At 45.2% G+C, this 26,900-nt stretch overlaps 1 protein-coding gene across 1 annotated transcript in view; it reads left to right on the top strand.

The window, feature by feature from the left end:
- NLRC3 (NLR family CARD domain containing 3) overlaps nucleotides 1–26,900 on the top strand; it is an 820,465-nt gene that overhangs the window by 577,072 nt on the left and 216,493 nt on the right. Inside the window, exons 13-15 of the mRNA XM_085630169.1 lie at nucleotides 521–604; nucleotides 3,295–3,378; nucleotides 9,590–9,673. Of these exons, the coding sequence (XP_085486295.1) occupies nucleotides 521–604; nucleotides 3,295–3,378; nucleotides 9,590–9,673 (252 nt within the window). The remainder of the gene's footprint in view (nucleotides 1–520; nucleotides 605–3,294; nucleotides 3,379–9,589; nucleotides 9,674–26,900) is intronic.

Below are 26,900 nucleotides of genomic sequence, written 5' to 3'. Positions count from 1 at the left end.
AGGCAAGTAATGGGACTGTGCCAGTCCTAGCCTGTTTAACTGGAGAATGAGATATCTCAGGCTTACTTTTCCATTTTGCCTCGCAAATTGTCTTTCTGTGCTAATGTATCTGATTACCATGTTGACGTTGCTGCTGTATTGCAATTAAAACTAACAAAGATAATTTGAAGGAAAAAAGACATAGTACAGCTAGGTAAGATATAATCTGTGAACCGTGCACTGTTTGTAGTGGCTTTGTGTGTAGGCAGTGCTACATCAGAAGACTTCTCGTTATGCGAAATGTTGCTTTCGAAGGGCCTCCTTTAATTCAGGATTGCGTCCTTATTGTGAGTCCTCTTCCTGTTGTCCTTCCATTCGATCCCAGTGTGCAGAGTGTGGAACCCACCCTGCAAGACATAGGCGGAGGGGTCCCCCAATCTTCTTTACACAAAGGTAGAACTGAAAATGGAGGCAGGGTGCAGATATGAATGGGCTTATCTTCAGACAGTTTGTTGTACCACTCTCTCTTTTTTTACTCTAGTTTAACAGCAAATCTTTTACATGATGAAGGGGCCACAGCAATCGCACAGGCGGTGAGACTGAACAGGACACTGGAGTCACTGCAGTAAGTTTTCGTGCCACCACTACTATCCCTCCATGTTCTTCTTTGACTTCTTTTGCACTTTGTCCGATTCATGTAGGTGTCAGGAATATCACACTGTTTCTTCTCCCTAGGTTTACTCCAGCACTCTGCTTGTTAGGGACTCTAAGTCTTCATGCCCAGCCATTGCCTTCCCTGTCTCACCTGGGGCCAGATTTACTAAGCCCTTGGGTGACCCTTGCAAGGCAACACAAGGACTGAAGTGAGATAAAGTAAGCCACGCAAAGCCACCTGGCATTGATCTGCGCGGCTTAGTAAAACAAGACTTGCACAAGGGAGCACAAATCTCTGCCTTGCATTACTTGCATCGTGAAGGCCTTCAGTGGATGGAGCATGGATGTTCCGATGCACCCACCCATAGATTTTGATGCAATTCCAGATTTACTGAGGGTCGTTAACTTGGGATTGTGTCAGAGTTGTATGCCTTCCGAATAGAGGTATGAGGAGAAATAGTTTAATTTCTCTTTATTTCCTCTTTCTACTTGTGCTACAGCACATAGAAAGAGGAAATTGTCTCTAAGGTTTGTGTTTGTGCAGGAAGGTGTCCCTTCCTGAACAAACACGATCCTGCTTGTAACGCAAGCACCCTTTGCCTGTGTTGGCGCTAAGCCGAACTCAGTGCGTCAGCGCAAGGAGTGATCGGGAATGTGTCATATCTTAGTAATGTGCCGCATTCCTGCTCTCGCTGTCAAGTTGTCTTGCTGCTCTGCGTGACATTTTGATAAATCTGGCCCCTGGTTTTTGTCAATAAAAGTCGTATTCATTGTCAATTCAATACTGAGTTGTTGCTCTCTCTCTAGTGTTGCATTGTTTGTAAGCCCAACTTAATCTTTACCCTCTCTATGGGGCTGGCAGGAGTTTTGATTTCGACACTTAATGCCCTTGTGTAGGAACATTGGGGCATATCAGCAACGAGGCGATAGAAAATTATCGCTGCTTTTGCGGCCGTTTTCGGCCAAAAAGCGGCGATAATTTTATCGCCTAATTAGCAAGGTTACGCTAATGCGTGAAACCTTGCTTTAGCGTACGAAATCTTAACACCCAGCTTTGCATCTCTAATGAGATGCAAAGTGGGCGTTCCTGACCTAACATGACAGGAGAAATGTCGCTAAGCGACATTTCTCCTATCATCAAGCCCCACGCTATGAAGCATAGCGGCAAGAAAAGTAGCAATAACCCCTGTTATCGCTACTTTCCTTACGCCTGCTTCAGGACTGACTTAGCCATGATATCCTATGGAGGGTGGATATCATGGCTAAGTTTGTGATGCCCTATCAACAAGCTAACGCCACATTTCGTGAGATTATCACTGGGTTTCCAGCGATAATCTCACGTTAGGCAGTTAGCGCTAGGATTTTTATCGTTTTTGAGATAAGCGTTGCTAATAGCACGCTATCTCAGCGATAAAAATCCACGCTAGCCGGCGTTAATTATCCTAGCGCTAAGTGCGCTTAGCGATAATTATCGCCGGTTGTTGTTGACATGCCCCACAGTTTCTTTTAGGAAAAGCTCTAAGCGCTTTTAATTATTGCCACCCACTTAATCAGTCCCCTCCTATAAGTTAATGGCTTTTCGGTGAGAGTGGTATTGATTATTGACACCCACTCAATTGATGCCATTGCTCTCTAGAAAGAGTACTTCCTTTCAGCAGCAGCGTTATTGATTATTGACATTCGCACACGACGGTCTAGAGAGAGTACTTTTTCTTAGTAAGAGTGTTATTGGTTACCAGCACCCCTCATTCAGTGCTCCCCTGCTCTCAGGCAAGGGTGACTATTCAGCAAGAGCATGATTGATTATTGACATCCGATAAATTGATACAGTCACCCTAGGGAGAGCACGTCTTTCAGTAAGAGTGGTTTTGTTACCAATACAGATTCCCTATTTTCCCTGCCCCTAAAAAAATAACTATTCTGCAAGAGCCATGTTGAGCTGTGAAACCCACCCAGTGAGAATGGAGGCCCGCCTAATCATTGTCCTCACGATAGGGGATGAACTTTTTTTAGGTCAGCAAGCGAAATAGTGCAACCTGCCTAATTGCGAAAGACTTATTCTGGGCTTACCAAGAATTTACAGTGGGCTTAAAGCCCGCTCATTGCTTACCATTGGTTGGCGCTATTGTCTGTCTCATTTACTTGCTTCTTATTTAATGGCTATCATTCTCCATCTTGTGCTTATCGCTCTCTGGAAAATATCCTCTATACCATCTTGTTTATTCAGAGTGCATGTGTTTTCCAGTAATTGTCGTGGTCAGCCTCCATGCTCATGAAAGGGTGAATCGGTTGCTGCTGTGGTTGTGTGAAGGTGCTCATGCTACTGCCAGCTGTACCTGTGGCGTTGCTTTCAATGGCGCAGCATGTGCAGTGACACCAGAGCCCAATGTGAAGGACCCTCTGGAACCCAGCTGTGGCTGTGGGTTTTCTACTAAACTGAAAGAATGAAGGGCCACTTTTCTATCTTTCATCAGGGCCCATGTCACCCTTTGTGCTTCTGACCTCTACTGTACTGGGTGTGTTTGTGTGAGGACGTGTGAACTGCTGCTGCTGTGTTAGACTTGTTTCGTAATGCGTTGGTCAAGTATGAAAAAGCCTTTCACTAAACAAAAGCAAAACCTTCGTGTTTGACGGTTCCTGTAATTCTTTGTCCCTTTGCAGCCTCCAGTGGAACTTCCTCCAGTCGAAAGCAGCCAAGGCCCTGGCACAAGCACTACAGCACAACCAAAGCCTGACCAGCCTGGAGTGAGTGTCCCTTGAGGTGCCCGGCTCCTCCCACTTGTACACTCCTATCCCATGGTGCTCAGTATGACCTGGAGCTGTCACTCTCTGTGTGTCCCTCTATGGGGGTGCTTAATGTGATCTAGCGCCAGGGTTGGTGCAATCGATACCTTGTACTTTGGTGCTCTGGCTACCTGTGTCTCACAGCTTTTGTGTTGACCTTTGGTTGTGGGGCTGTATGTGACCCTTATCATGGCGAAGTGTATGACCCAAGGTTAGACTCCAACCCTATCCTTCCCTGCTTTGTGTAATGCGGTTCTAGGGTACGCTGTGTGTGTAAGCCCGCAGATACCCCGCGTCACTCTCCTGTGGCATGCCGAGTCCCCGTGTTCCAGGCTCTTCGTGTCAGAGTCCACTGTTCGCCCTTGTGATCCTCTCCTGGTGTGGTCTTGTGACCATGCTCTAGGGTACTCGGTGTGTCTGTGTCCTGCGTGGCCCTTTCCTAGGATGCTCTAGCTGTTCGCCGCTGCGCTCCTCTCTCTGAAGAGCCTGTTTTTGGGGTGATTTGTTTAATCAGGTACTGGTGTGGCTCCGTTCTCCAATGTCCATTTGCCTTGTTGTCCTAAATTGCTTTGTGCAATCAGTCATGTGACCAGTTTAGGGGTACAGTGCGGTATCCTTTTAGGTCTTTCTATCCATGCCCTAGAGCATGCCGTTGGGCACAGCATGGGGAATGCAGTCTGAGCGGTTTATCATGGGAATCACATTAATTGGTGAACTGCCTGCTGTCTGTTTTCACAATATATTCATTTTCACATTTTGATTCTAATAGTTGGGGCTTCATTATGTGGATGGCTTATTAGTGAGAGGCCGGAAGGGAGGAGGAACTGTGATGTGCTCTATACCTGTAACCATCATTTGTCCAGTAAATCTTTGTACTTAAATATGTCGCTTATATTTATCTTCCCTGCTTTTTCCTCTGCCTGGAAGGGCCATGTCCCAAGAGGCATTGTACTGAGGCAATTATTGTAATCTTCAAATGGGCGCGCCTGGTCAGACCAAATGAGCCCTGTAATACTGCGAGTTTCCCAAGACAGAAAACTGAGCCCCTAAGAGCCTGAGGTGGGCCGCAGGAAAGCCTATGCTAATGAGGCGAGGGGTGGGGGGGAGAGCCTGTTAGAGCAGACTCTAGGCATCTCTGGGGAGAGCTCACCCCATGTCTAGCAGCTCTGTGACTAAGGCAGTTCAACGTGGCCTGTGTTTATCGGTATCTGCACTGGCGTCGTTAACCCATCACTTTAGCACCTGCAGCGCAGATTGCCACTTGGCCACTAAGACGCTCATTAGTTCTTTAAAGGCTTGCACTTTCTGCATGACTGCAGAGAACAACTTATAAATAACCAGTGATAAGTAATGGGCGTGGCCAACGGGAAACTCCGCTGCATGACCCATGTACAGTGAAAGAGAAACTCTGAACATTGGAAAAAAAACAAAAGAGAAGTGAGAGAGAGGCAACTAGAAAGAACAAACAAGAAAGAAAGAAAAATTAAGGAGGAGAGAAATGAAAGCATGGGTGATAGAAAGCAGCGAAGAAGGGAACAAAAAAGCAAGACATGTTGGAAACAGGCGCGCAACGCCCGTTGGGCTCAAAGGGCTTCAGCCCCCCCGTCGTGTGTGTCTGGCCGGCTGAGACAGCTTCCCGGGCACACACGCAGCCGCACCCGAGTACTTCACAGGTCTTTAAAAGACCATTTACTTGCTAAAGAGGCTTTGTACCTAATTGGGAGACTACAGAGAATCCAGACTGCGGCGGCCAAGCTGGCCTTGATGAGACCTCGACAGTCCTCTGCCTCTCAGGCCCTTGCAGAGCTCCACTGGCTCCCAATTTCGCAGAGGATTCAATTTAAATCCCTTTGTATCGTATTTAAATCACTACACGGTCTGGGGCCCAAACCGCTGCAGAACAAATTCAGCTGGTATGCCCCTACTCGCTGTCTTCGGTCATCTTTGGGCAACTGGGTGAAAGTACCCAGGATTAGAAGAGCTAAACTGGGGGGGCAAGCCTTCAGTGTTGCTGCAGCACGGCTCTGGAACAGCCTGTCCACGGAGCTGCGACAGATGAAAGACCTACTGCCGTTCAGAATATTAAGACCTGGCTCTATCCTAGAGTATAATAGTAGTTCTTTCTCCATGCCATCCTCTGGAACGGTTGCCACAGGTCCCTCGTCACTTAGCGCCAGGATACCAGTTGGGTCACAGTGTGCTTACAAGTAGAGCTTACATTACATTACATTGTTGTGTTTTCACCCCTTCTTAGAGCCCCTGCATCTCCACTCTACATATTGCTCGAAGAATCAGCCCCCCCAGAAATTTTTAGTAGCCCCCCCTCGAAATTTGTCTCTAGTTGCGCCTCTGGTTGGAAGGAAGGGTAAAAGGAAGGAAGCGGAGAAGGATGGAAGAGTAAGAGGATGCATTGAAGGAATGCTGCAATGAGGGAAAAGAAAAAGGGTGGATGGATGGTAAAAGGAGGAGTGATCTGATGAATAATAGAATGGATGGATAGATGGGTGGCTCTGGTGATGGAGGGGTGAAGGGAACTCTCCTGGGGGATCCTGCTTGCTTTGCTCTCTTGGTGCCATCAGAGGTATGATTCAAGGTGGGGCATATTTTGATTTTCTGCCCATTTCCTTGGGTGTCTGTGTAGCTTTTGATATAAAGACTATTAATGTTTTTATGTGCTTCAGTCTAACAAATATTACGTTTTAAAGTTCAGCAGCCATTCGTATTGTGAAACATTGTTAGCAGGAACTTGGGGGGGGGGGGTGGAGGTGCTGGCACCCACATTGCTTCTTAGGAGCTGGACTTCTGCACTTCCAATTGTCAGGGTTAATGAATGCCAAGGCCGCCCGTTGTTGATTCTATCTCATGTTTCTTTATTCCACCACCATAGACGTCCTGCCTCTATACCTCACTCTTCCGGGTTCTTTTTCATGCCTGCTTTCTGTCTTTGTCACTGTTCTATTTTTTTCTTTTTTCTTTTCTTTCTGCCCTTCTCTCTCTTGCTCTGTGCCAAAAATTGATGATCATAAATAAATCCCAGTCTCCAAAAACTGTGCTTACTATTTGCACAAATTAAGCACTTCTTGTGAGAGACGCAGGGAATTTTTTTTGTAAAGATCTTTTTATTGCTAAAACAAAATAAGGATAATACAGACAAAAAGAACGTGCAGTACAGTGCAATCTCGAACAATTTCGACGATCTTATTACATTAGTACAGCAATTGTCATATTGATTAACAGGGTTTACACCAGGGGTCTCCAACCTTTTCTGTAGTGAGAGCTACTTCTGCTCAAGGAAAGTCTTCCCGAGCTACTAGAAAATGGTATAACTGTAAAATAGTGACTACACTATGGCCACCCAAAGCAAGATTTTCAGTATTTACCACCTGGGATGATATCAGGTACAGGCCCACTGGGGGGGGGGGGGGGGGGGTAGTGTCGACGTTTCGACCCTGGTGCAATGAGGGTTATTTATATCCTCTGCAGGCGGGTCTTCCTCAGGACGGGGGGAGGGGAGGCAACCTAGGGTGGGGTACAGTCAGGATAGAGCCCCTGAGGAATACCCGCCTGCAGAGGATATAAATTACCCTCATTGCACCAGGGTCGAAACGTCGACACTCTCCCCCAGTGGGCCTGTACCTGATATCATTCCAGCCTGCCTTTTCACAGAAGAATTTTCTCTGTGCATCATCAGAAAATCATGAAATTAATATTTGTAAATCCATAAGGGACTGGCCTATCTGTAAAACTGGTGCCACTATGAACCATTACCAGTTTTACTAAGGATACCTGAATGTGTAATTGATTGGTTATTGAATTTGGCTTTTGGATTCCCCTCCTTTATATCTGTCCTACTTCACGAGCACTTTCCTTTTTCACACTCCCCTTTGAGCAACCTCTTTCTCTATTTGGAGCATTGAATATGATGATCTGTTATAAAAGTAACTAAATAATAAACAGTCACTATTGGAGCGATTTTTTGTGCCTTTTTGTCTTTTGAGGATATACTTGTTTGCATTGTAAAGAAAATGGTGGTACATAAATGATACAATGCTAATTCTATATGTACCGGATGCCCTTTGACTAATGAATGTTTTTCATAACTGAATTGTAGCTTTAAAAAAGTCTAGGACCGTTGTTTCCTATACTAATCGTTACCAAAGTCCGTGGACAATTGTGGGTTACCCCATTACATCATAATGGATGCTCACCATAGGACTACGGATGCCTGGATTATGCCAGTAATGCCCACCATCATACAAGGGTCACAGTTGTGCCTAGGCTGGAAACCAGAAGGATCAGGGATAAGACCACATATCAGTCATGGCCATTAATATGCCAGGAATAGGTACATATAGGCAAGTCATGCTCAGAGTAGGTCTATGATGGCTGCCAGCATACCACAACTAGAACAAAAATACTAAAATAGTCAAGGATGACCATAATTATGCCATTGGCACTATTAAGTCAGAAATGGACACAATTATGCCAAATATAACACTCTTATGATCGGCTAACATATATATTTGGAGGTTCTTGGCACCAGGCATAGTTTTAGGAAGCAATAGTGTTTATTATGGGCACACACATAAATGTTGATGAATCTCTTAATTTTCTCTGGTCTGGATCATACCCTGTACTCCTCAGGTCTTGAGCTGATCATGCATCTAACTGACACATTTTCACTCTGACTCCTGCAGTCCCGCACTTTGGTGGGTCAGTGCTGATTACAGCTCAGGCTACTGCTGCCATACTTTTTTGATGGTGCACTGTTCACACACATGTTGTGACTGATAAAGGAGGGACTGCAACATGGTCAATTTCCTTGTGGCTTAATTATATTGAGATTGGATACAGACTGCCATGTAGCAGGTCCTATAAGCTGGTACAGTGTGTATTTGAGTGTTAGTATGAGTTACTGTGATAAGTTTGGCTGGCTGTCACTCTTAGGGTCTTGAGATGATCAGTGCTGCCTTCTTTAATAGACACCTACTCTGAAATTGATACTGGGCTTGACTTCACCTCAGAGAGCTACTTTGAAGGTACTGGGGAGCTACCAGAAGCTCCTGAGCTACTAGTTGGAGACCCCTGGTTTACACTATAATCGCGTGGTTCATGTATCCCTTCATGGACAGAGCATTACAAAGCTTCGTGATCTACTGATACAGGGGGATCATCGCTGAAAGGAGTACATATCATGCCTCTGCTCTCATTCTAGGGACCTCAAATTCTTTTCCATTTATGCAGGCATCCCCTGCTCTCATATATAACCCTCCCCGCTTGCATACACCAATCCATGTCCGATTCCCAGTCATCGAACTTTGGCTTGGCCACTCCTTTCCATGTTCTGGCTATATTGCGTTTTGACAGCATACAACCTAGAGAGACCCACAACCTCTCAGTCCTCGACAAGTCAGTAGCCTCCCAGATATTAAGAAGACAAAGCTGGGGAGAAACATCAAGGGGTTTGCGACAAATCCGGACAGCGCCGATAGGACCTTACCCCAGTATTTCTGAAGAATCGGGCAGTCCCACCATTAGTGTAGGTAAGTGCCAGTGTGTCCGCATCGTCTGGGACAGGCCAAAGAGCCTAGAACCCCCATCTTGACAATCACTGAGCTGGTATAATAGGCTCTGTGTAGTAATTTAAGTTGGATAAGTTTGAATCACAATCGGATAGCCATGGCTTCCTGCCAGTCTTCGTCACTAATATCCCCGATATCGTCTACCCCTTTTGTACGAGTTTTACCTAGGGTATCCAAAGTATTATTAAGTATTTTGCGATATGTTAATGAAATGGCTTCGTCCTGGAGGTAGTCATCCAATAGTCTGTCCTCTAGGGGCGAGGAGAGCAGCAGGTCAATCCCCTTGGGTATCGCTTTCTGCAATGCGCTACGGGCTTGGAGATAGCGAAAAGTTTCTCCGCCTCGTAGCTGACGCAGGGAAAACCAGACAGCTCTTTCTTGCTCTTGACTCTGTAGAAACCATCCTGCAGACCTTTGTAAGCCTGTGTCTTACAAAGGGTTGTCTATGATGGGTAGCGAAAGTATAACAGAGGCTTTTAAAGGTTGCGTAAAGTGGAGAAGTAGGTGGAGGATGTAATGAAAGGCTTTGTGAGATGATTGGATAGTGTATTCTTGAGAGCCCAGTGACATCATACCCTACTTTTTGTCAGTCTGCAGGAGAACACCATTGGGGACGAAGGAATCACCGCAATTTGTGCTGCACTGAAGGTGAACACGACCCTCACTTCACTTTAGTAAGTCTCTGGGGTGCATGATCTGTCAGTGGTGAATGTTGTCTATGTTACTCAGTGTATCACTTTATTGGGCGCCATTTTACAAAACCAACAGCATGTGTCAAAGAAAAAGGAAATTGTTTGAAATGATTCTCATTTCATAATAGCCGCCTTATTACTTGGAAAAGTAGAGCTAGTTACCCATTTACCCCTGTTCTTCGTCATATTTATTAACTAGTCCAACCTTAAGAGCCTGGTATTTCTTTGTCTCTGCAAAAAATATTGTTTTTACTCCTTCTGGTAAGTTCTGTGACCACAGTCAAATAAACCACCATTCTTCTATTTTATTAAGTGTGTGCCTTCACTGTGGCTAGGATGGTGTAGTCTCACTTCTGCTAGTGTTTGACTTGGCCTTATGGTATTTGTGTTCTCATGTATTTATTTTGCACAGCTCCTATCATATGTTTTGTGTTTCTTTAACTTATCAGAAGAATATGGCAAATGGTTGTATGCAAGTATGTTTGTAGTTTATACATTAGAAAGGGCAAGTTGCCAGAATACCTCTGCACCAAGCCCTGGAATTCCTTCAGTTTCACATGGAAAGATGGAGATGAGACATGGTTTGCCTGGCTCCAGTGAGGGAGCCACTGATTAGAAATAATCCGTCTGTTTAGAAATAATCCATCTATTTAAGAAAGCCTTCTGGCTCTTTTCTCTTGCAATATAAAGCATTATTTTTTAACAAACAGTGGGAAACAAAGCTGTCCTCCGTAGAAGAAAGGGCTGTTGTGGTCCTTGCCATATGCCGGGGCTCTCAGGTTTTTGGCCACACCTGTTTGTGTCTCTAGCTCCAAGTGGGACTATAAAGTAGCTTTTGTGCAGGCGTGATATGGGACCAGATCCTCCTCTCAACCCACTTACCACTTCCGGTCAAACACAATAATGGGTACAGCTTTGATGTTGTGGCAGCAGAACCACAAAATTTTGGAAGAGACACTGAAGTGACCGGACCGGACACTTCTCAGCCAACCAAATCCATGGATACTCGAAGTAGGTAAATGAATGTCACACCAAAATCACACTTAGGATCTACGGGAGAAACCCCAGGTGAGATCGTGTAACTCCCTAACAATTCATAGAACTCACAAAAGATAGGATCTCCAACAACTAGGGGGAATGGTTTGAGGAGAAATGAATGCCACAAACACGGGGTGCAATCACCAATGCTATGTCAACAACTCAGTGTCCACTAGGCCACTAAACATTCTGGGTACTGAAGGAAAGAACGCAAAGAAGGAAATGGTTTCTTACTTCCAATCCCCCTTCACTAAATGACCGAGAAAAGAGCCAGCGTTAACAGGCGAATCATAAGAGGCAACACTCCTCTATTGAGTCTGCCTCTGTAGCACTGCATGTTCCAATAGTGGATGGAGCTCCAGTGGATGTTCATGTGGCCTAACATGTTCAGATAGTAATGGGAACGCCGGTTCTTGTTCTCATCTAATTACCTACAAGAACCCACTCAGGTCGCCAGGATCTTTTTACTTGTCTAATAGCATAGGGGGAAGAAACACAATTATCAGATCGTATTTACCGCAATTTGACATCTCAGAAAAGAAGACTCATGATCTCGGAGGTTGACCTTTTATTATCAGTAAAAACATCTGAATATATAGGCACCTCAATACAAGGCACAAAAGATAAATGGGGACTAATACAAATGCCAGTATACGAAGTATCCGCATACGACTAAAGATAAACAGGATTACAGCTTCCAAAAGCATCAAATACCCTATAGCAATTGTGATATCAAAGTTCAAATTCATGAATCAAATCATTACTGTCCCTACTCTATTCTAAGGGGACATCCCTACTCAACATTCCCTTTCCAGGTGAGGATCGCATAAAAGGTGTCAGCAGTGAAACTTCCTAAGAAGTCTTCACCATATGAGAGCTCGATCTATGATGCTCCTTTCAGTCCCTCTCCTAAGTCTCGTCTGCCCAACCCACGGGGCTCTGTCCCTAATACAAAACCCCAAAAAGCTGTACACGCCCTTCAGCACACCCCTTCAGGCAGCTTCTTCCTTCAGTAGATTTCCATTTGGATCCTTTCATCTTCCTTTCCACGAATTCGACCTTGGGTCCCAGGCCTTTTCTGTACCAGGAGTTGCAACTTTACATTCCAATCCACTACCTTCATGTCTACTCCTTCTGTCTCCATTCCATTTGAACAAAGACTCATTCTAACTAACAAGCTACATGGCCTTGTACCTGCAGCCAAATGCTAGACAGAAAAAAACCCTAACATCATGAGGTTTCACAACTCTCTGCAATTTAAGCTTTGCTAAAATCCTGTCGACCTAATAAAACATGGCTAGCATAAACGAAGGCCTTCACTTTACATATATGGTTAGGCCTCAAACTAAACACACTATAATTACCAATTCTAATTATCCGTCTCATTCTTAAGAGAACTATCTTCTGCGTTCCACTAACATGACTTAATGTCTCTGAATACATGACATTATTATACTAAGCGTTACATATACCAATACGTTTCAGTATAACTGGTGGCCTTTTCCTTCTCTCGAGGCCTGCTTACATTTCTACTTGTCTATTTCAATGAATACACTTCCATTATACTTGAATAACATGCTCAGTTATATGCGGGTGCTGACTAACAATGAATATGGTGCACCCCTACAATTTTCGCATCAGCAACGCTCTATCAGTTCCCCCCTTTGATGACAACTTGTCATCACACAATCCCTTCATACCGAGGTGGTAACCAACCCACTTTGTCGGAAACCCTCCATTCTTTTTAGGTCTTGATACTGACTATCTTGCATATGCGCCATTCGTCTTTCATATCCCCTGAGAATCCTCTCAGCTCTGTTTCCTCGGTACCACTTGTACGCTCTCACAAGTCCCCACAAACAGATCACACAAACCACCACAATCAAGATTGGTTTCAGCACATATCCAAGAATTCCCTTTCCGAAATCTGCAAACCAACTTCCCACATGTCCAAATCCTTTCCCAATCTTTTCCCACACATTCTCTTCTGCCAATACTGCAGCTTCTTCATGAAGTGTGGTAATGTTGACTATATATTGCCTCAGCTCCTTGCTGTTGTCTGGAATATACGTGCAACATTCTTGAACCTTCAACAATTTACAGACTCCGCCCTCTTTTGCTAATAACACGTCTAATGCAAGACGATTTTGTAAAACCATTGTCCTGATCGATAACATCTCTCCATCCACCAACAACAATGACTTCGCTGTGTTCATTGACAACTCATCAACCACAGTTGCTAATTTTCGTATCTTCACATCATTCAAAATCACACCCAGACCGGGTATGATTGCCCCAAAGATATCACCAATCACTGCTCCTGCACTTGCATCTCTCCGTACTCTAGAGTGCTGTCCTGTCTCTAGTAGAGTCAAGTCCTCCGCATGGTATATCTTCGGAAAAATAACAGCCAAATAACAAGTCCCATACCACTGCTCAGGCAACCTTACATATGCATTCCTTCCACACACATAATACACTGTCGGGATGACCTGTATCTGACTCTGCAAAAAGTTCTTAGCTGAATCTTCCATAGTAAAGGTATAGGCACAGGTACTGTGTCCAACCCAAATTTTGTCCTTGTCCGACTGAGGACGAGCAACACACAAATTTCCCTTTTGCACTTGATCTAAAGCTATGGGTCCATAACTTCCCCTTGACTTATGCAGTTTCTCTTCCTCTGTCCAATCTGTTGATTTCTTTCCCCCATCCTTATCTTGGGTTAATTTTCTATATCTGTCTTCAACTTGGCCAATACATTTCTTTTCAGTGTCTGACACTGAACATGTCAAATTATTTCTATGAGCATACGCAGTATCCAAACTTTGAGTCGGTATGAAATAAGTCTGAAGTCTTTCATGTGACTTATAATAATCATACTTATTCAAATGCTTAAACGCTGGTACGTCAGGAAGTACCGTGTCATAATTAGAGAAATAGTACTCAAACTGTTTCCTTTCGTAAAACAGACTAACCAATAGACTGCAAGAAATCCCATAAGTCAATGGAAGGTGATGGTATCTAATACCCTCATCTACAGAAGCAGGCAACTGCATGCATACATAGCAATCCTTCGCATCCATCGCATCAACGTACTCATACAACAATTTCGCATATGCATTGAGCTTGAAATCACCTTTCAACAAATCCATGTGTAACCTACTACTCTCTTCTAGCATCATAGCCCTTTTATCTCCTGAAATATCCTTCTGGGTACTGGGAGTGACAGGTGCAGGTGTTCCCAGCATCTTCCCCTCTTCCCTGTGGGCCACTGCATACAAAGTTATGACTACTGCAAAAATAACAGCTATGACTACTCCTAAAAGTGTACCTATCACCTTCTTCGCCCTACGGTGTGTATTTCTAGGCTCTGCCATTTTTCCCCCACGCTCAGAATCCAGTTCGATAACAATGGGCGAGAGTCTCTTCCTCATTCAGGCTTGTGTATCAATGCAACAATTATCCCCTGTAGCTAATTTTCTTTTCTAATGTTCAGTTCTCTACTTTCTTTCGGATCAGCACAGGCTCCCTTGTTTTTGCTCCTTCTCGACAAAGTTTATCTCTAATCCAGAATAACTGCAGGTCCCAACAGCTCCAGGACTCCTTGCAAAATTTCAAGTTTGAGAGTTTTCAGTTCTTGAGGAGAAGGTACAACTGCAAAGTTCGGGAAAGCCAATGTATCCAAAATCAGACCACGAATGTTACTCAGGAGTGGCGGATCTGGAATATGGAGAGTCAGTACTCCGTTGATCTCTAATCCTGGGATCTTCAGCAATACTTCCGCCCTCAGAGTCGGTGGACCGCTGACAAGAGTAATCGACCTCAGCCTCCCCGTACTCATCGGTCCTAGCATTCGTTGCTACGTACGTCCACTCAGGTGAAGCGTACCTGTGACACGGCACTCTGGCTCTCCTCGACCTTCTCGGAGCTTCCGGATCTTGATCTTCCTCACTCTGTTCCGACTCGGTCACCTCCGATACTGGGGCAAGATCTCTTCTCGATGTTCCTCTCGAATTTACCCGTCTCTGACTCACGGGCCAAACTCTTTCTGCTTCTGAGACACCCCTGCTCTCCCTTTCGATACCCTGTGCACTACATTCTTCTCCGGGAGTATTTGGCTCCACTCCGCCGAAGGCACCTTCTTCAGCTTCTGGTTCTGATTCGGAGTTTCTCTCTCCCTCGCTTACAGCTTGTTCCAGTGCACAACCAGCTGCGTCAGCCACCCTTACAGCTTGACTTGCCCTCTCAGGTGGCCCTGCCACCTCAGCTGGGTTTTCGTTCACGAGAGGGGCTGTATCTTCCAAGGGTGCTGGAACTCTACGGGTATGGGAGGCATGCACCCAGTTCGGTAGTCCCCACACTTCACTGCAGTATTTGTAACCAGAATAATCTGGTAAGGGCCTCTCCAGCGAACGTCCAAGCAACTCTTCCTCACGTGCTTCCGTACTAACACCCAATCTCCTGGGCACAGGTCGTGGCACAGATCACTTGCGGCTGGAACAGCTACCGCCTGCACCTGCTGGGACACAGAATGAACCACATCAGCCAGGCCTTTACAGTAGTCGAGAATTACATCATCAGTGATATTTATCAATGCAGAGGCTGGTATTGCTGGCACACGCATTGCTCTCCCCATCAATATCTCATGGGGCGACAATCCAGTCCTCCTATCTGGCACACTTCGGAGACTCATAAGAACCAGAGGTAAGGCATCTGGCCACTTCAGGGGAGTTGAGGAGCACATCTTTGCCATTCGGGCCTTCAATGTCCCATTAACTTGTTCTACTATCCCAGAAGCCTCTGGTCGATAACTACAATGTAACCTTTGGTCTATGTTCAGGGCAGCACAAAGCAACTTCATCAGTTCACTGAGGAAATGCGTTCCTCTGTCCGATTCCAAAGAGGTCGGGAACCCGAACCTCGGGATGAGCTCCCTCAACAGTAACTTAGCTACAGTTAGAGTATCACACCTGCGTGTCGGGTAAGCCTCCACCCATCTGGAAAAGACACACACTACAACTAATATGTATCTCAACCCATTACACCTTGGCATCTCAATGAAATCTAACTGCATCCTGTTGAAAGGGCCACCCGACCTCCCTATGTGACTCATTGTCACTGCTGTCCTTTTCCCTACATTCACTTGTTGACAGGTGACACTTCTCTGACATACAGCTTCGGCTGCTGCCCGAAACTTCGTATTGTACCATGTCTGACGAAACACTCGCACCATCGCATCCCTGCCAAGATGCACAGCACCATGTATCAATCGTGCCATTGGATTCAACAGACATTCCGGTAACACCGCTCTTCCATCACTCGAAACCCAGACATCTACATCTCCCTTCTCACATCCAGCTCGCACCCAACTATCCCGTTCCTCGTCAGACACCTCGTCTTGCAGCTGTTTTAACTCCTCCCATGTATCGGCCATCGCCAACATCACACTGAGATCAGTTGTTTCTTCATTTCCCCTTATGCGTCGTTCTGTAAAATCGCACCCCTGTTCTGCACAAAATCGTGCCACTTCGTCAGCATAATTATTTCCAAGAGATACAAAATCATTTCCTTTCGTATGAGCAGAACAATTCACTACTGCAATTTCATCTGGGCCTTGCAACACCTCCAACAGTTGTCTCACGTATTCTCCATTCCTAATGGGTGACCCAGATGATGTCATGAACCCCCTCTGGGACCATAACTGTCCGAAGTCGTGAACGACACCAAACCCGTACTGGCTGTCCGTATAAATCGTTATACGGATCTGGTTAGCGGCCACACAGGCACGAGTCAAAGCAATTAGCTCAGCCACCTGTGCGGAGTATACTCCCTCTAGACAAGCGGCTTCGACCACTCCGGTGATGGTACAAACAGCAAAGGCTGCTCTCAACTGACCCGTATTATCTCTTAAACATGAACCGTCCACAAAGAATATTTCGTCTGGCTCAGAAAGCGGTTCATCCACAATATCAGGTCTGGGTTTGGTGCACAATTCAGTCACATCGAGGCAGTCATGATCCTCACAATCTTCATCATCTATATTCGGGATTGGCAACAATGTGGCAGGATTTAAAACAGAACACCTCTTCAACGTTACATTCTCAGCAGCTAAGATGACTTGTTCATAACGTGTCAATCTATTATTCGTGAGGTGTTGTGTCTTAGTCCTGGTCATCAACAGTTCAACAGAATGTGGCACATGCACAGTAAGTGGATGACCCATTACAATGCTCTCACATCTCTCGATACTGACACCTGTTGCAGCAACGGATCTGAGACATCCGGGCAACGCGGAGGCTACTGGATCTAATGTAGCCGAAAAATAGGCAACTGGTCTACGGACATTCCCATGAACCTGAGTTAACACTGCCAATGCGCAACCTTCTTTCTCACAGCAAAGCAATGCGAATGCCTTCTTGTAATCAGGCATTCCCAACGCTGGCGCACAGCACAAGGCTTCTCTTAGTTTCAGAAAGGACCTTAAACAGTCTTCATCCCATGGTACCAGATCACTCACATCCTTGCGCGTCAGCCGCTGTACGGGCTTCGCTTCAAAGGAGAAGTTCGGGATCCATTGGCGACAGTAGCCAACCATTCCCAAGAACATCCGAACTGCCCTCTGAGTCGTAGGGACGGGCATTCTCAAAATCGCATCTATGCGATCTGGGGATATCTTTCTTTTGCCTTTCTCAATCCGATGACCCAAATACTGTACTTCACTCAGACAGTACTGCAATTTATTTGGAGATACCTTATGCCCATTTTCTCCTAAGAAATTCAGCAGTGCTACTGTATCAATCCTGCAGGCGTCCTCAGTTTTTGACGCCAGTAGCAAATCATCAATGTACTGGACGAGAACAGACTCTTGGGGAAGCACCAGACCTTCAAGGTTCTTTTTCAAAATCTGATTGAAAATAGACGGGCTCTAAGTGTACCCCTGTGGGATACGACACCATGCTAACACACGATTTTCCAGCCTAAACGCAAAAAGAAATTGGCTCTCCTCATGCAGAGGAATCGAGAAAAAGGCTTGACACAGGTCAATTACGGTGAACCATTCCGCATCACATGGGATTTGGAACAGGATCACGGATGGATTCGGTACCACGGGACAACATGGGATTACGATCTCATTAATTCTTCGCAAATCTTGTACAATCCTGAATTTCCCGCTCGGTTTCTGCAATCCCATTATGGGCGAGTTACACGGACTACCCCTGATTTCTCTCAAAATCCCTTGCCTAAGCATGGACTCAATTACGGGTCGGATCCCCTCAATAGTTTCCTGTGACAATTTATACTGGGGAGTTCTTGGGTATTCTACATTCGTTTTGACTCATATTTTCACTGGATCTACGCCTTTAACTAGTCCTATCTCTTCCCCACTAAGGTCCCATACATCAACTGACACAGACTCCCTCAAGTCTAAAGGGAGTTCCTCCACTGTGAGTGCAGGGTACATTTCCACGCACCAACGCTGGTTCGCAACCTTAAAGGTCGCATCATCGTCTCTTGTCTGGACTTCCACTCCATTCGGGGTGCAATAGATGGTACAATTAAGCTTACACAATAGATCTCTCCCTAACAAACAGACTGGACTAGAATCGCACACCACGAACTGGTGTCTGTCACTGAAGTTCCCGATCCTAATCGGTATTGGTTCCGTCAGTGGGCTAGTCAATTGCTTATTCGCTACCCCAACAACTTGGATTGTCTGGCCAGAAAGGGGTTGATACGGGATCACTGCAGATCTTACAGTCGATCTTGTAGCCCCCGTATCAACCAAAAAGGTCGTAGGGTGGCCATCGATCTCTGCTTCTACAAAGGGTCCCTTCTGATCTACTTCTAGGACCGCTCTAAGCGCACAATCATTGTCTCCTCCCCAGCAAGATCTCGTTGCTGGATCGGAATCATCTTCCAAATTCACTTCGAATAGGGGCATCTGTACGTATGTCCGAGCTCCCTGCTGCATATTCTGTATTCTAGGCGGTCGGGGAACCTGTACATGCGGAACATTCGTCCCCCCTTTTGTCATTCTAGGTTGCGTCACTACAGGGAGTGCGTCTGCCACTGGAACAAGGGTCACCTCTTATTCCTGCTGTATTCGATTTAACGGGTTAAAAGGACACTCGCGTCTCCAGTGTCCAATCTGGTGGCAAAGGTGACACGCTGTGGTCTTTTTCAACACTGCCACATCTATTCCGGTCTTAGGATCTACTCCTCTCGGCCTCGCCTGTCCTTGAGCATTCTGTCCTCCTCCTTGATAATTTCCCTGCCTCCTTCCCAACGTTCCTCCAGTGGACTGTCCCTGAACTGTGGTCTGCATCTGTACTAATAGCAGATTGTCTTTCAATTTCTTGTGCTTAGACTTAATCTCATCACTGCAATATCTAGCATATCGGAGAATCTCATTAACAGGCATAGTCTGCCAACAAATCAAATGTTGCTGTATCATTAGACTAACCTCTGGCCTCAATCCCAACACAAACTTGGACACAAACTGTCCCATATCTTTGGTATCCAAGGCCTCCAAACCACTGTACTGTTTAAAAGCCTGCAAAAGCCTCTTGTAAAATTCATGCACTGTCTCCTTAGGCTCTTGTACAGTCCTATCTATCTTCACCCAATCAGTGTCTTGAGGTGAGACCTTCGATTTCAACCAAGTGATTACCTGCTCGATCTTTTTCATCACTATTGGCGACGGGCCATGTATAATCAAATCCCTGTCGGGCTCTGAGGCTGGCCATTCAATTGCAACCTTACATGCCGACCACAGATCCCCCGGGATCACAATGTCAAACAAAGTATTCAAATCAATCCACAGTACCTTCGAGATTTTGACAAAGCGATCAACTTGCTTGAACCACTCCACAGGCTTTTCCCTTAGCCGGGGAAAATCATTTGTGAAGGCCGCCAAGTCCCCTCTACTCCAGGGTACATGTACGTATCCTCCATTCTGTACCTTCCTTAAAGGGAAACTCCCTATTGCCGTCGTCCCTCCACCCGGAGTTGGCGTCTCTCCCACTACTCCTCTAGAACTTTTCTTCTTGGACCATCTTTCTTCCCACTTATCGAGCATGATCCATGCCCGCATTGCTATTATCAAATCTTTGACATGGGTTCGCAGTCCCATGAGTCTCTTGTCTTCCAATTCCTGATCACTATACTGTAGCCGGTGATCACCTTGCAACGCTTTAGTTTTCGACAAATCCACCCCATATCTTTTTGCCAACTCTGACAATTTCTCATGAGCTGTGCGTGCTTTACGAGTCACATCTTTCGCTAAAAATAGTAACTCATCTTGTTCGTAAGTTAGTATTCTTTCCAGGGGTAGATTTCCACCTATTATCTCATCCATTTCTGCCTTTAGCCTTACGACAACCAACATTTTCCCTCTCAAAGCTCCCCTCAGCACTTCTCGGCAGGCTGTACTATCTCTGTCACTGTACTCACATTCTCTTTCTTGTGGCCTACCCTCTCCTGATCTGCCCACGGGAACAGAGCGATTTACAATCGTCCCTCGATCCCTCTCCACGTCTAAAACACCTTGACTCTGTGTTCTCACCGGTGGTGTCCACATTCTCAAATCTGATCTTGACTCCACTAAAGACCTTGGTCTAGTAGGTCTCGATTCTCCCTGTCCTCCAGAGGAGTCAGCTGTAGCTGGCATCGGCGTACTCCATTCTATAGGCTTCGGAATCCGCTCCATTCTCCCCACCAATCCATTTTCCTCTACCCCATTTCTCGTCCTGCTCTCTGATTGTTCTAAACTCCCTGCCGTTTCTGGCTCAAGCTCATACATCGACTCAATAGGTCCGATGATAACTGGTATTTTCAGCGCATCTGGTAACCTCACCCCTCTCTCCACCTCCGAGTTCCCCACAGACTTATACCTGATATTCTCGGTCCCCATAGAAATCTTTCCTTCTACTCTTACTTCTGATCGGGGTACTGCTCCCCTACTCTCTTCTTCCTTTGTCTCATTGCCTTCTGAGGCAGCCGGATTGTACGGAGGTGGTCTCTCGGATAACAACCTTTCTACCAGGCTATCATCCGTTTCACTGTCTTCCTCCCCGTCTACTGTCTTTTCCTTTGATTTTCCTGTTGTCTCTAATAAGGGATATAATGTATGTCCCTCTATTGCTTGCATTCTCCATCTTTTCTCCGCTGCATCCCATCTAGCATCTTGGAACGCATGAACTGACCTTTTCACCCTTTCCTGATTTCTGCCTCTCTCCTTATCATGCGCTGCTCTAATCCACGCATGTAGTGCTTCAAACTGTGTGGGCCTCGGCATAGGTCGTAAAGCTGCCATCACAGTCTTCAGCTGATACAACACTGCTAATATGAATGAACCATACCGTGGAAATGCTAGCTCTCCTTCTCCTTGAGTCATTTTATGCCAATTCTCAAGCCAAACTATGGTATGCAACCCTACATTTCTTGCCATGTAGTGTGCTGGCATGTCCTCCGGAGGGGCCTCTGCACCCTCTCGAGTAACCACATGTTCATCCCCTCGACACAATTCTCGAAAAACTTTAAAACATTTCATCATGACCAAATACCAAACGCACACGATCTCTGTTTACTTCCTGGTATCTGTCTGCCAATGGCGGCGCGAACTACACCAACCAGCCTATCGCAGCGCGACACCTTCTGACGTCACAGTTCCTCCACTCGCAGCAGTTCCCCTCCTGCACACCGCTCATCTCACCCTTGCATTCGTCCCATTCACACGCTGAAATAACCGTTTGATCCCAAACAAGTTACTCCTCTGGCTGTCCGTCCACAGCCTCTGACTGTCCGTCCACAGTCTCTGACTGTCCGTCCACAGTCTCTCGAAATTGTCGACCTCGGTTGGTTACTGTCTGTCCCTGCCGGGCAGACAGATCGCCTCTGATAGGTTTCAAATACTCAATTCCACATACAACAACCCGCGACCAGCATCAGGTTGCCACACACTCATACATTCGCTCCCCCTATCTCGGTCCAAGTGATCGATGGTACCTCACGATCAATGGTCAACAAAATCTACCAGGGGTGTCTTCTACACCCTCTCGCTTAGGTTTCTCATCGCCTAAGACTTTCCCGGGCTGCGCGCGCTCACAGCCTGATCTCACAATCACACAACATTCACACTAACTCCGCAAAACATCTCACATAACACAACACCGCAATCTACAACATCGTATCTTGTTCATACTCACTCTTCTAGCTTCTGCTTGCTGCCGCACTGCTACTCGACATCTATGTCCGTCAGCCAGGTCGTCTGCCGTTCGCCCTCCGATGATTCAACCTCACTTATCATTGATGGGCCTCAAGGATCTCTTATCCTAATCTCAATTCTCCCCTCGCTATCAGAAAGAAACCATCCTCGTTTGCTACCAACTGGGAACGCCGGTTCTTGTTCTCATCTAATTACCTACAAGAACCCACTCAGGTCCCCAGGATCTTTTTACTTGTCTAATAGCATAGGGGAAGGAAACACAATTATCAGATCGTATTTACTGCAGTTTGACATCTCAGAAAAGAAGACTCATGATCTCGGAGGTTGACCTTTTATTATCAGTAAAAACATCTGAATATATAGGCACCTCAATACAAGGCACAAAAGATAAATGGGGACTAATACAAATGCCAGTCTACGAAGTATCCGCATACGACTAAAGATAAACAGGATTACAGCTTCCAAAAGCATCAAATACACTATAGCAATTGTGATATCAAAGTTCAAATTCATGAATCAAATCATTACTGTCCCTACTCTATTCTAAGGGGACATCCCTACTCAACATTCCCTTTCCAGGTGAGGATCGCATAAAAGGTGTCAGCAGTGAAACTTCCTAAGAAGTCTTCACCATATGAGAGCTTGATCTATGATGCTCCTTTCAGTCCCTCTCCTAAGTCTCGTCTGCCCAACCCACGGGGCTCTGTCCCTAATACAAAACCCCAAAAAGCTGTACACGCCCTTCAGCACACCCCTTCAGGCAGCTTCTTCCTTCAGTAGATTTCCATTTGGATCCTTTCATCTTCCTTTCCACTAATTCGACCTTGGGTCCCAGGCCTTTTCTGTACCAGGAGTTGCAACCTTACATTCCAATCCACTCCCTTCATGTCTACTCCTTCTGTCTCCATTCCATTTGAACAAAGACTCATTCTAACTAACGAGCTACATGGCCTTGTACCTGCAGCCAAATGCTAGACAGAAAAAACCCCTAACATCATGAGGTTTCACAACTCTCTGCAATTTAAGATTTGCTAAAATCCTGTCGTCCTAATAAAACATGGCTAGCATAAACGAAGGCCTTCACTTTACATATATGGTTAGGCCTCAAACTAAACACACTATAATTACCAATTCTAATTATCTGTCTCATTCTTAAGAGAACTATCTTCTGCGTTCCACTAACATGACTTAATGTCTCTGAATACATGACATTATTATACTAAGCATTACATATACCAATACGTTTCAGTATAACTGGTGGCCTTTTCCTTCTCTCGAGGCCTGCTTACATTTCTACTTGTCTATTTCAATGAATACATTTCCATTATACTTGAATAACATGCTCAGTTATATGCGGGTGCTGACTAACAATGAATATGGTGCACCCCTACAATTTTCGCATCAGCAACGCTCTATCAGTAATATAGGCCCCTGTTGCTCCCCCGACACCCATATCTGCTGCACAATTGCAGAGGCAGATTGCAACAACAGAAAACAACACAGTCGTGGAAAGGCAGGTGAGTTCCACCTAAATCCACAACTGCATGGCCATAGGTTATGGGACAGACAATTATGCTTGGGAGGTGGAACCAGATGTGGTATCTTCAGAGAAGTATATGTGGTGAAAGTGTTGAAGTAAATATAAGCCAGTTTATGGAAACATCATCCACCAATAATGTATTCCCTTCAACTCAGTGTTAGGATATCCCTGGATAAGGTTTTCATCCGAATAGGAGACAAAGACGTTTGCAGTACGACGTTACTGATTAAAGATGTGCCTGCTAAATGGGTTTCAAAAGTAATTCACAGAAAGAAAGAAAAATGTACTTCGTTTTGTCTGGTCGCCATTGTCACAGTGACACCTAGGATCCAACACCTTCAAATGCTGTGGATAAACGAGGGTAGGGATGTAAGGAGCCTTCGTGCCTAAATTCAAGCGTAGCGGTTTAAGGGCTTCATGTCATTTGGAGAATTAGAGAAAGCAGAGGATTGCTGCTTATCCTAGAATTAATGAAGAAGAAAAGCAGTTATGTGCACATCTATTGCTTGACACATTGTGAGATGCAGCGCTGATGGGGGGGGGGGGGGGGGGGGTTGTATGAGGCAACTCAGATTCAGTACTTGCTCAGCTCCTGGAAAGGGACATCCTCTCAGACGTCAGTACTATTTAAACTTCCCTTCCTGTGAAAACCTGTTTAGACCATGCCTTTTTGAATTACTTAAACATGCTCACTCATGCCTTCCCATGAAACAAGATGAATCCAGATTGCGTCCCACAAAGTCCTCTTCGTACATGGCATGGTTCAACTTTTTTGATACAGAAGAGAACATGCAGTCTTATCTCTGGCTAGGGCATCCACCTTCACTGTTCCCTGGATCCAGAAGCCCTCACTGTGGAAAGGACCATCTCCTCTGTTCTTTATCCTGACTCCTCTCTATGGATTTACTTTGCCACATTAAGGTTGTTCAAATTCTTGCATTCAGATGCTTGGATTCTGGACGTGGTGAAAGGAGGCGACTTCCTGGAATACGCAAACCTACCACTGGATTCAGATCTTTGACTGACCCCTGGGCAAGATGACTATTTAGGCTTTGCAACTCGGAGTGCAAATTCTACTAGAGAAGGTGTGATTGACCGAGTTCCAAGGAGGGATTGTGGTTGAGAACTGGCCTTCCATCCAGATCATGGTCCCGAATGCTCTGCTGTCTACCAGCTTATAATCAACCTCTGGAGAGTGAAAAAAATCATCCCATTTGAATAGTGACCTTTGTATTATCAAGGGGCTTCGTATATGCCATTGACTTGGAGGATAGTTACCTCCCTATTAAAATATTTTCCGCCCACCAGAGATTCCTTTGCTTGGCATTCTGGACAGACAGTTCTAATTGCAAGGCCAGCATTTCGGCTTGAAGTGAGCACGAACAGTATTCACAAAAACACTTGCATGACTGACAGTTATTAGCTGGTTAACTGACTAAATTCAACTATCTTGGCAGGACACCTAAACATGCTGCAATCTCCTTTCAGGTTTTTGGATGGCTAGTGAATCACAAAAAACCCCAGGCTTTTCTGTAGAGGCATAGCAACTTTTGGTGCATCATGTGCAGTGTCACCGGGGTCCATAGAACCCTGATAATTTCTTGTGGTTTACTACCACAACAGTAATCAAAGGGGGAATTTCCTTTGCTTGCACAACGGCTCATGGAAATCATGCTATGCTACTGCTTGTCCGAGCCAGAAATCAATGCATGTTAGCACTGTGAGGCTGTGCGTTGTGAAAGGTATTCGCAGATATGGCTCTGGGCTGTGTTTTCCAGCTTACGCAAAACAGCCAAGCAAATTTGGTTCCGGCCTGCTTGAAAAACTGCTAAATCTTCCTCCTAGTGTTCTGGATGCAATTCACAGATCTTCATAGGAAATATGAGGATGGCCAGAAACCTTCAGTTGTGGCTCATTCTGCAAAATATCGCAGGGTGGGAATGGAGGAGAGGTACTCCCAAATCCCCTGAAACATCTGGTAGTCATCACTCTTGCTAGTCAGAATGGTTGGTACACACCTGAGGGCTTTCCTGGTGTACATAGTCTATAAAACCCTTGGGAGCCAGGTCCCTCCGCACTTGAGGAGACTATTGCCAAATCTCATTCTTTTAACACACATTTCACAGTTGGGGAGGCACTAAATAAAATAGAGACCCAACGCTAAAATGGAAGGGGGGGCGTGAGTGGATATGTATATAACAATAAAAGTAGGCATTTGAGAAATAGGAAGCCGTACAATAGTGGGCTCTCAAAGATAACCAGGCTGTGTTTGCACCAAAAGGGCCAGGGGTAATAGTAACAAACTGAAATTATCGGATTGTAGGTGTTTGATGGAAGATGAAGAAGATAGGTATATAAATATTGCAAGTTTTGTGTACGTATTGCAGTTGTAAAGCATGTAGTTGCCCTAACGTGTTCCAGTCTTAGCCTTGCTTCCGATAGGGAAAGTACAGCCCCAACTGCCAGCCCACCTCCCCACTCAACTTATTTATTAGGTCGAGCATTCAAGAACTCTTGTATATACCTTAGTATATACTTATATGGGTATGAACGTTGTGGGCGCTAGAGATCAGCACTAGGACTTGTCTGCTTCCACTTAGGGACTTTCTGTTCTGTTTAACTGCCTCTATTTAACTGTCTTGATAGAAAACGACCAGTAGAGGTCAGTAAAATACCAGAATTGCTTTCTGCTTGTTCAACTGCCTCTATTTAACTGTCTTGATAGAAAATGACCAGTAGAGGTCAGTGAAATACCAGAATTACTTTCTGCTGAGGGACTTTCTTTTTTTAATTTTCCTGGCAACTGCCTCTATTTAACTTTCTTGATAGAAAACGACCAGCAGAGGTCAGTAAAATACCAGAATCACTTTAGCATTCTCTAGATTCCAGTCCATAGAAATTGTCTTCCATGAGCACCCGTAGATAATATTATTTTTTTCAAATCTTTTATTTTCAGTGATATGACCACCAAAGGCCCTGATTTTATATTAAAAACAGAGCTTTGGACTATACCATTTCCCGCTGAAAGGCAATATTTCTCTCCATGTGTTCCCATACCTGGCGTGTTACGCAGTTTGGTGCTTACATTCCCTCCATGTTAAAGAAAAGTAGATGTTTCAGCACCCAGACTAATGTGCTGCATAGCTAAATGCATATAAGGTCCCAAAGGTGAGACCAATTGCATTGCAATTGCTTGTTTTTAATTTATTTATGGAGCTCTCAAATCAAAATGAGCTGTCTCTAGAGACTTGCAAGTGAGACCTGTGGAAAAAACCAGGTATTAAACAATTGATATAAGGTCGACACAAGACACTCTTTGCATTCAGCCTCATCAGAAGCAGCTCTTGCAACTCATCGCTGCTCCATTCGCTCCTCCATACATCAAAAGATCTCTTTAATCCACA

This window comes from Triturus cristatus, chromosome 10 (genome assembly GCF_964204655.1).
Source record: "Triturus cristatus chromosome 10, aTriCri1.1, whole genome shotgun sequence".
Taxonomy (NCBI): Eukaryota; Metazoa; Chordata; class Amphibia; order Caudata; family Salamandridae; genus Triturus; species Triturus cristatus.
Note: the sequence above shows the minus strand (reverse complement) of the source record. Positions and strands in the feature narration are given on the sequence as shown.